Genomic DNA, 11,399 nt, shown 5'->3' with positions numbered 1-11,399 from the left:
GTCAGTTTAATGCCTGTGTCAAACGGTGAAGGAGAATCACTGGAGGAAATGGCTGCTCCTTTAAAGAATGGTGTCAGAGCAGTGGTAGAGGATGTGGAGAAGTGGGCGGGGCTATTTGGAGGGAGAGTTCAGAGTGAGAGACCTATGCAAAGTCAGAGTCCTTTACAGACTTTTTATTCCCAGTCTCCACTCAGTCTTTATGCTGGATCAACACCACTCAGTGACCTGGAGAATGGACGTGAAGACCTTCTGGAGCTTTCTGTTCATGTCCCTCACTACAAGTAAGATCCTGCTGCTTCTCTACTGGATGTTATTGTTGTCAGCTCCAAGAACAGGTCATTTAAGGTGGACAGCACAACCAGTCAATACAAGGACATTGTGTATCATTTGTATCGACACGTCATGAAGTTTTGGTGCGGTCTAAACAACAACTGACATGTTCTAGTTCTGTAAAGTAACTGGACGGTGAGAAACACAGGGACGTTCTGTTGCTTTATTAATTGATGTGTTGTTTCTTTTAGAGTGTTGGGGTCAAACGCTGATCCAGTCTGAAGCAGCGGTCATTTCTCCTGGAGGGTCTCATAAACTGACCTGTACAGCATCTGGACTAGACTTTGATGGCTACTGGATGTACTGGATTAGACAGGCTCCTGGAAAAGGCTTAGAATGGGTCGCAAATATTAGAGGTGACAGCAGTAGCAAGTACTACTCTCAATCTGTCCAAGGAAGATTCACCATCTCCAGAGACAACAGTAAAGACCAGCTGTACCTGGAGATGACGAGTGTGAAGGACACTGACACGGCGGTGTATTACTGTGCTCGAGACCCACACTGACACAAGAGCTTACAGCGCTGTACAAGAACCCCTGCAGTGTGGAGGATGAAGGAGATGTAGTTCAATTTATTTCTGTGTCTCTAATTAATAACACTCTGTAATTTCAATGTTACAGCCACTAAAGTTAACTCCATATATTGTTGATATATTGTTCATTTCAAAATACATACACTTCATCAGTTACAGCAGAACAAGCTACAGAGTCTATTAAAGAGTCTTAGATGTTGCTTCAGCATTTCTGAACTTTTTCTCAGATCTGAAGTGAGACTAGAGCTGGATTTTCTCCTCTTTCTCAGAGTGTAAACCCTTTAGTGTTGCTTATCTGTCGGGGACAGTTTTTGGTGAGACACCTGATCTCGTTCAGTTGTTATGAGCCCCATTTTCTCTTTCTGTCTTGAACACTGCACTTTTTACTGGACATTAAGTAAGTAACAGGTGAGCGGTGGTGTTTTCTCAGTGCTGTAGAGGTGCAGTGTGTAATTCTGAACCTTGTTATATATTTGTTTGTGTGGTTTGTGTAAATGAATCTTATCATTTTTCATGCACTTCTATGAGCCACTGAACCTGATGATACTGGGAAGAGCTTTGTGTTTACAAACATTTTTCACCCTCCATTTTACCTCTCCCTGGTGAAATAAAACAGTTTCCAGCTGAAGTGAAGTGCTCAGTATCAGCCTCTAGGGGCAGCTGTGCCTTACTGTAAAGGTTCACATTTAAAACCATTCAGTTCAGATTGTTCTTAAACTCTACCTCTGGAGATGGAGGACGTGTCTATGGAGGAATAACTGTTTTAATAGAGGCGCAAAAACAGTATAAACCACAAAAACAAATTATGGGATGGTGGAAGTCGTCCAGATGTGGTGTGGCCTAACGTCCACAGTGTGTAACAAACATTTACCAACATGTACCAATTAATCAGCTTCAGGTTTTTGTGCCATGAAAGTGTGAAATGCACACACTGTTACTGAAAATGCCCGTCTGATATAGGGTTAGTTTTAGCTTTGTTAAATCCACCCAGAACATCTGGAACATCACTCTTTAAAACCAGCTTTGCTTCTAATCTTTCAGCCTTTTAACTTCACATCACCAGTGTCTGAGCAAAACCTTCTATCTCCATTATTGCTGTTATTAATTGTATGATGAAATTTGTAAACACAAGCTTCCCTTGACATTATGTGAGTGCCACAGTGACCAGGTCAATAGGTTTGTTCTAAAAGTGCTTGGAATGACACATTTCTCCATTGACTCACATTGAAACCTGTTCATGTTTTTCTCCTGAAAAGTAGCCATTTTGGAGAGAGGAAGTTGTCGTCTCACAGCAGTGATATACAAATGACCCCTGACTCTCCTCATAAGAGCAGTGTGTCTCTCTGCAGCAGCCTCCATCCTCTAAACACAGCACAAACATGTTGTGTTCAGTTTCTCTGCTGCTGCTGACCGCTGCCTCAAGTGAGTCTTTTCAACTCAAGCCCCACTTCACTTCGTCTAATTCACTGCTTCAAACGTACTCAGATATTTCTTCTTCTGCCCTTTCCACAGGTGTGTTCTGTGCTACTGAGATGATCCAGCCGGACTCAGTGGTCATCAGACCAGCAGAGACTCTGACCATCAACTGTAAAATTACTGGAGCTTCTCTCTCTGACAGCAGCCATTCTGGAACAGCTTGGATCCGACAACCTGCAGGAAAAGCTTTAGAATGGATCAACCACATTAATTATGCCTTCAGCATAGTTGCTAAAGATTCACTGAAAAACAAGTTCACCGTCTCTCTAGACACGTCCAGCAACACAGTAACTCTCCAAGGACAGAATCTGGAGCCTGGAGACACAGCTGTGTATTACTGCGCACTAGGCTCACACTGATACACAAAGGCCGCAGTGCTGTACAAAAACTGTTGATTCATTTTCAGTTATACAGTGTGTAGACCTCGGCGTAGTGTTTTGTTAAAATAATGAGATGTGTACCTGAAGAGGATATAATTAATTAAGCAGCATATATTTTCCCCAAATTTGAATATCTTCTTTCAATATTAATAGTAATATCATGCTGGTTGAGTGAAGGACACATGGGGGATGGACGCCTACGCAGAATTGGACATTTAATATCAAAGACACACACAAACACTGCAACACATCACTCTAACAAACAACAATAAATGACAAATTCTAAGAATACAAAGGGAGTTTAAACCGCCCCCAAACCCCTGACAAGTAACTTCCCTAAGTTACCCAAAGAAATTCATTCACACACACCACACACCCTGGCTTTTGAACTTCATGCTGGTAATAATTTGGATAGATACCAAAGGTGTCTGGTATGTCCATAAACACTCTGAAAGGTTGATTAATCAGACCCCAGTACAGGTTCTACCACTAGTCCATTTCAGATGCCAAGAGACATGGATAGTTCTGTGGCTTCCACCATGCACTGTACCATATTAACACATATTTGAACATGCAGCAATAAACAATTATTACTCACAATAAATTATCGAAGTGTTCCTGAGAACATTCTGGAATTTTAATGCAGTGTTGTCTCATGGATGGAAGGCCACAGAAACTTAATGATGTTTTTCTGAGCTTTTCACAAACAGATGTTTCCAGATGTTTCCATTATGAGATCACATCTGGTCCCATGAAACCATGCCAAATGTCCAATATGTCTGTCAGAACTGTAAAGCATCATTTCAGAGCTCAGGTATGATGTATAATGTGATGTAAGTTACAGGTGTGATGTATTATATTTGTAAAGGAAGCTAGCAGTGATAAATACAGTGCTGTGAAAACTCTGCTCCCCCCTGGTCCAAATTTTCAGAAAATCCACAAAACAATTCTTTGGTATGAGCTTTTACATATTTTTTGCCCGTGAAGGAAGGGTTTATTGAAAGTATTCTTGAATACAAATACATCCACTGCACCCCAGGGTCAGAGGAAAGTGGTGATCTAATCCTGTGGTCATCAGTTTGTATGAAATCATGAGCGTCCTCAAAGGCATTATTCTCATCTCGGCATGTTTCATAGGTGAGGAGAATGAGCACTGATTGAACATGATTCTGGATTTTCTGATCTGTGAATTATTAATACGTCTTATTCCTGCAGATGTGAGTGGTCAGACACTGACCGAATCTGAGCCAGTGGTCATAAGTCCTGGAGGGTCTCACACACTGACCTGTACTGGCTCTGGATTCACATTCAGTGACTATTGGATGAGCTGGATCAGACAGGCTTCTGGGAAAGCACAGGAATGGATTGCACACATTTATGACAGGAGTAAAATTTACTTTTCCTCAGCACTGAAAGGACGATTCAGCATCTCCAGAGACAACAGCAAAAGTCAAATCTACCTTCATTTAAACAGTCTGAGGAGTGAGGACACTGCTGTTTATTACTGTTCTCGATAGCCACAGTGGCACTGGTCCTTATTGTGCTGAACAAAAACTCCACAGCTGTGTTTATTATCATTCTACAGCTCTGTGTCACAATCTGAGAGCACACTTCCTTCCTTTAACAGACAACATGGCCATTCAGTACAGAGTTATTCCACACTCAAGAAGACTCCACACTCCTCACAGTGGGTGACTTGAAGATTCAACCCATTTAGGAACACTACTTTTAAACATCCGAATTGTTCACTGATTCGTTCTCACTCATAGTCCTTACATTATTCAAAAGAGATGTTTTTCAGCATCTTACAATGTTCCTTTTCTCAGCTGCCTTTGCAGAGACGTTTCTGGGAATGAGGATTGTAGTAAACCTCAGATACACTGATACAGGAAAGTACTCCGACCCCTTTAAATTTTTCAGTCTTTGTTTCATTGCAGACATTTGCTAAAATCAAAAAAGTTCATTTTATTTCCCATTAATGTACACTCACCACCCCATCTTGACAGAAAAAAACAAAAATGTAGAAAATTTTACAAATTTATTAAAAAAGAAAAACTGAAATTTCACTTGATCATAAGTATTCAGACCCTTTGCTGTGACACTCATATTTAACCCACATGCTGTTCATTTCTTCTGATCCTCCTTGAGATGTTTCTACTCCTTCATTGGAGTCCAGCTGTGTTTAATTAAACTGATTGGCCTTGATTAGGAAAGGCACACACCTGTGTATATAAGACCTCACAGCTGACAGTGCATGTCAGAGCAAATGAGAATCATGAGATCGATTGAACTGTCCAAGGAGCACAGAGACAGAATTGTGGCAAGGCACAGATCTAGCCAAGGTTACAAAAGAATTTCTGCAGCACTCAAGGTTCCTAAGAGCACAGTGGCCTCCATAATCCTTAAATGGAAGAAGTGTAGGACGACCAGAACTCTTCCTAGACCTGGCCGTCCAGCCAAACTGAGCAATTGTGGGAGAAGAGCCTTGGTGAGAGAGGTAAAGAAGAACCCAAAGATCATTGTGGCTGAGCTCCAGAGATGCAGTAGGGAGATGGGAGAAAGTTCCACAAAGTCAACTATCACTGCATCTCTCCATCATTCGAGGCTTTATGGCAGAGTGGCCCGATGGAAGCCTCTGCTCAGTGCAAGACATATGAAAGCCTGCATAGAGTTAGCCATAAAACACAAGAAGGACTCCCAGACTATGAGAACTAAGATTCTCTGGTTTTATGAGACAAAGATTGAACTTTTTGGTGTTATTTCTAAGCGGTGTGTGTGGAGAGAACCAGGCACTGCTCATCAGCATCCAATACAATCCTAACAGTGAAGCATGGTGGTGGCAGCATCATGCTATAGGGATGTTTTTCAGCTGCAGGGACAGGACGACTTGTTGCAATTGAAGGAACAATGAAGGAACAAGGACAGAGATATCCTGGACGAAAACCTCTTCCAGAGTGCTCTGGACCTCAGACTCTGTTTACCTTCCAACAAGACAATGACCCTAAGCACACAGCTAAAATAACAAAGGAGTGGCTTCAGAACAACTCTGTGACCGTTCTTGACTGGCCCAGCCAGAGCCCTGACCTAAACCCAACTGAGCATCTCTGGAGAGACCTGAAAATGGCTGTCCACCAACGTTCACCATCCAACCTAACGGAACTGGAAAGGATCTGCAAGGAAGAATGGCATAGGATCCCCAAATCCAGGTGTGAAAAACTTGTTGCATCATTCCCAAGAAGACACATGGCTGTACTAGCTCAAAAGGGTGTTTCTACTCAATACTGAGCAAAGGGTCTGAATACTTATGATCATGTGAAATTTCTGTTTTTCTTTTTAATAAATTTGTAAAAATATTTTTTTTTTCTGTCAAGATTGGGTGGTGAGTGTACATTTAATGAGAAATAGATCTTTTTTGATTTTAGCAAATGGCTGCAATGAAACAGAGTGAAATTTTAAAGGGGTCTGAGGGCTTTCCGTACCCACTGTACCTGCTGTTAAACACTAGGTGGCAGTCTTGCTTCACTTACACAATATACACCACTGGAGACCTCTCATGGATCACTATATAAACACTAGAAGGCCACTGCTTCCTGTCAGTTCCTCAGTAAAAAACACTCAACATAATTGAGATTATGTTCATGTCCAAGACGATGAATATAATCACTTTGTATTTCTGATCCACAGGTGTCCACTGTGTAGAACTGACCCAGCCTGCTTCTGTGGTGGTCCGTCTAGACCAGGCTCTGACCATCAGCGGCAAGGTCTCGTATTCATTAACTAGCGAGCATACAGGTTGGATCCGACAGCCTTCAGGAAAAGCTCTGGAGTGGATTGGAAATATTTATAGTGGTGGGAGCACATCTTACAGTGGTAAACTGAAAAACAAGTTCACCGTCTAGAGACACTGGGACAAACACAATAACATTACGAGGACAGAGTCTGGACACTGGGGACACAGTTGTGTATTACTGCGCCAGACGCACACACACAGTGACACAAACTAACGCACATGACTTACAAAAACCCACAGTCACATTTCTCAATTGTATTCAATCAGGCCACAACCTAAAAGTATGCAAATTTTAAGTCACCCCAATCTAATAAGCCAAAAGAAGTTTCTCTGCATCCATCTGATTGACAAAACACAGATACACACAAAAACACATGCACTGGCAGCTGTAATCAGCCATCTTTTTGTATATATACTTTTATGAAAAAGAGACTGACAACAGCAGATTGCTCATAGAATTTCTAGATGTTGAGAGATAAGGTCAGAATATTGTTACTATTTTTCTCAAAATATTCTCACTTTATTCTCAAAATATTCTTACTATATATCTTGAAACTTTCTGACATTATTTTTGGAAGTTTATGACTCAGGGGCATGTGAGTGAGGCAAGGGGAATGAGACACACAAGACTATTGTGAAGTGCGTGAAGTAAATCCGATCGACAGTGTGAGAGTAAACCCACCCCACCATCAACAAACTAAACTGGACACACACTTTCACCTACACCATGGGTGGTAAATGCTGTGGAGCCGATGTCACCCCTGTTGAGAAAGGCTGCCCTTGACAGTTCATACACTACTTCAATTTGTTCCTAAATATCTGACCTCATTAATTGGTAAACTGGAATAACCCATAGCCAATTAAGGCTCATATATAGTCCATTTATATGCAAAAATGAACGTGTCCATTTCTATCACTATAATTGTTACTGCCCACATACTTCTATACATCCTTTACCTTGATGTGGATGTTCAGCAGTAAATCCAGTAGAGGGCAATAGCAACGGCAGAAGAGGAGCTGATAATGTAACGTCACTTACTGCAAAAAAAGATGAAAGAGGCAGTGATGTAAATGGCAGTGGCCTGTGAGGCTATTAAATACTTGTCGATATGTAAATGGAGAATTATTTTCACTTATTTTACCTGAGCTCATGTTTCCTTTGAATTATCAGCTGCACTGCCCCCACAGTTTCCAGAAGCACTGCTTTGTTCCGTCTGTATCCATGAGCTTTTGGAGAACGTGCAGAAATAAGGAAATTAACACAGAGCACAGACAGAATGCTTCATGTGTATCCGTATCCATATTTAACTCTGAGCATAAATGAGCCTAAAGAATGTGGAGGGTCTAGAAACACTTTGTATGATGTCTTCTGTAAATGTACAGCAGCACGCTCAGAAAAACATGCCACTGCTGCTTATATTATGTGGCACACTGGGGTTCTACACCTGACCCAGGCATCAATACTGCACTATAACAACTGGGCTCATTGGGAAAGATTCCTAACACTACATTAATGTTGTTTTAAATTGTATGATGTAATTTGTAAACACCAGCTTCCCTTGACATTATGTGAGTGTCACAGTGACCAGGTCAATAGGTTTGTTCTAAAAGTGCTTGGAATGACACATTTCTCCATTGTCTTACATTAAAAGCTGATCATGTTTTTCTCCTAAAAAGTAGCCATTTTGGAGAGAGGAGGTTGTCGTCTCACAGCAGCGATATGCAAATCACCCATGACTCTCCTCATAAGAGCAGTGTGTCTCTCTGCAGCAGCGTCCATCCTCTAAACACAGCACAAACATGTTGTGTTCAGTTTCTCTGCTGCTGCTGACCGCTGCCTCAAGTGAGTCTTTCAGCTCAAGCCCCACTTCACTTCGTCTGATTCACTGCTTCAGATGTACTCAGATCTTTCTTCTTCTGCTCTTTCCACAGGTGTGTTCTGTGGTACTGACATGATCCAGCCGGACTCAGTGGTCATCAGACCAGCAGAGACTCTGACCATCAACTGTAAAATTACTGGAGCTTCTATCACTGACAGCAGCAGTCATTTTGGAACAGATTGGATCCGACAACCTGCAGGAAAAGCTTTAGAATGGATCAACCGCATTAGACATGATGAGCTTATTAATGCTCAAGATTCACTGAAAAACAAGTTCACCGTCTCTCGAGACACCTCCAGCAACACAGTAATTCTCCAAGGAAAGAATCTGGAGCCTGGAGACACAGCTGTGTATTACTGCACACGAGACTCACACTGATACACAAAGGCTACAGTGCTGTACAATAACTACTCACCTACACTCCACACCATGATGAAGTGTGAACAGTGCACTGGAAGTGGTCGCTAATACTCCCCTACGTCACACACACACACACACACACACACACACACACACACACACACACACACACACACACACACACACTGGGTTTTTTAACCTTATGGCAGTAAAAGTTTGAATGCATGTTTTATTTTACCTAGAACACCACTGATGTCCATTATTTACAGAACCACTCTGAAAGGTTGGTTAATCGGACCCCAGTATATGTTCCAACACATGAGTCCATTTGAAATAAGCTCCAGCCCAGAGTGGTTAGTCATTGTGACCTATGGCTTCCACCGTGCATACTACAGTCTTAACTTGCATTTGAACACAGCAATAAAAATATGGTAACTGACAATGTATTAATGATAAAGCAGCGGTGTCTGAGGATTGGAATGACACACAAAGACCGTGTTTAACTCTTTAAGGACACTATCCCTATTCAGTAACAAAATAATGACACATCTACACTCATCAAGACCCTGCCTTTCCTGAATGTTCCCATAGAAGTTCTGATCTGGTGACATTACCTCCAACATTCTCTGAATAACATCATCCACACAGTGCCCCTCAGCAATGTTCCAACAGCTAGTGTAAAGACTTCACAGAGAAACAGAAGCTCTTACTGCAGGAAAGTACTTATTGATGCCCTTGTTGTGCAAATAATTGTTGGACGAGCTCAACTGTATTTGTGATTCCTCTGGATTTCCATCCTGACCACTAGAGGGCAGCTGAGTACAACAGCTCTGACCTCACTAACTCCATGTGACTGAGTGACATTGTGGAAATGGAAATGACAGCGACAGTGGTTTAGAGCTGAATCACAGCACTGATAAGATCATTCTTACACTGTCTTTCTGTCCTTTATGCAAAGTGACCTCGCTGTCCTTTCTGTATGAAAACCAGCTTCTCCTGTCCACTGCACTGGAGACTGAGACAGCGTCTTCAACACAGCACCATGTTCTTCACATTTCTGCTGATGCTGACCACAGCAGTGACCTGTGAGTGTCTTTATGGACTGGAATACAGAAAACTCCCATCACACACCACAGCATTTATCCCTGTGTCCAGCTGGAACTGAGCAGTTTGTTGATGCTGGAGATGAACAAGTCTATTAACCTTTGTCTTTCTTTTGCTGCAGGTGTGAAATGTGATGTTGATCTAGGGCAGCCCGGGTCAGTGGTCATAAAGCCAGGAGACTCTCTGACCCTCAGCTGTAAAGTGTCTGGATATTCAGTTACTGATAATAGCTACGCGACTGGTTGGGTTCGACAGCCTGCAGGAAAACCTCTGGAGTGGATTAACAACATCTGGGGTGGTGGGAGCATCTACCAAAAAGATTCTCTGAAAAGCAGGTTCAGTATTTCTAAAGATGCATCCAGCAGCACAGTGACTTTACAGGGACAGAGGATGGAGCTTCAGGACACAGCTGTGTATTACTGTGTCCGCTATCCACACACATTCAAAACATCAGAGAGTCTGTACAAAAACATGCAACATCTGTTGTGGATTTTACTTGCTATTATTTCCAGTTAATAACGGTCATAAAAAACAATATATTCATTTCTCAGTATCAGGAAAACAAGCAGAAACCAAACATTTTCACAGAAAATGACAAAAGTCTCAACTTCTCAAAATATCATCATTTATCATCCACAGCTCCTAAAAAGAACATCAAAAGATCAAGAGGAAGTGGGACATAAAGCTTCTGTCTTTGACGGAGTGAAGAAAAGCCCAACTCTCAGCTCAGATCCAAACACATCCACAACTCTGTAATCCTTTCAAGACCATGTTCACAATTTTAATCCAATACACATTTTATAAAATTCAGAAAGTGTTTCCTCATCATTTGTCAGCTCTCTGATCTGTTTGGGCACTGGAAAAGGGTTCATTGTTTATACGCAGCCCTGGCTTCATAAATTAGTAACAAACTGTTCAAAATGGCTCAGAAATATACTCCCTACGTTGCCTGTTCTGCTATGGCAGAGAAACGGCATCTGGAAGCGTTTGGAGGATGGAGAAACCTCTGATTTTTAAAAAGCATGAAAAGAACTGAGAATGTTGCATTTTTTCTGCTCCATAGGTGTATAATATTGGATTATTTTTGCTCTTAGAGTTAAATTACTTCATGACCATTTCCAAATCAAACAATGAATCTGCTGGTGATCTCAGAAATATCAGATGTCCAAATCCAAGAACTGTCCTGAAGTCACTGAATAAACCAGTTTACGTTCCATTGAGTGGGTCCCTCACATGGGAGTGGCCATGATTAAAATATCTAAAGTCCTTGATATATTCAGGCCACTATGTGTCAGTATAATGCCTGTGTCGTATGGTGAAGGAAAATCACTGGAGGAAATGGCTGCTCCTTTAAAGAATGGTGTCAGAGCAGTGGATGTGGAGAAGTGGGCGGGGCTATTTGGAGGGGGTCTTCAGAGTGAGAGACCTATGTAAAAGTGACCTGGACAATGGATGTGAAGACCTTCTGGAGCTTTCTGTTCATGTCCCTCGCTACAAGTAAGATCCTGCTGGACACTGACACGGCGGTGTATTACTGTGCTCAAGAC

The 11,399-nt window shown here is 41.8% G+C and overlaps 2 gene segments (V, D, J or C); both read left to right on the top strand.

Annotated features, from left to right (window-relative positions):
* Positions 1 to 232: 232 nt before the first annotated feature.
* Positions 233 to 835, top strand: LOC136665247 (Ig heavy chain V region 6.96-like). The segment is given in 2 exon segments: positions 233 to 281; positions 522 to 835. Coding segments are annotated over 2 exon segments (363 nt in total).
* A 1,406-nt stretch (positions 836 to 2,241) lies between these two features.
* On the top strand, positions 2,242 to 2,697 carry LOC136665246 (immunoglobulin heavy variable 2-26-like). The segment is given in 2 exon segments: positions 2,242 to 2,284; positions 2,375 to 2,697. Coding segments are annotated over 2 exon segments (366 nt in total).
* Positions 2,698 to 11,399: the final 8,702 nt, after the last annotated feature.

Source organism: Hoplias malabaricus, chromosome 13 (assembly GCF_029633855.1).
Source record: "Hoplias malabaricus isolate fHopMal1 chromosome 13, fHopMal1.hap1, whole genome shotgun sequence".
In the NCBI taxonomy this organism is placed as follows: Eukaryota; Metazoa; Chordata; class Actinopteri; order Characiformes; family Erythrinidae; genus Hoplias; species Hoplias malabaricus.
This window is presented reverse-complemented; position numbering and strand designations above follow the sequence as displayed.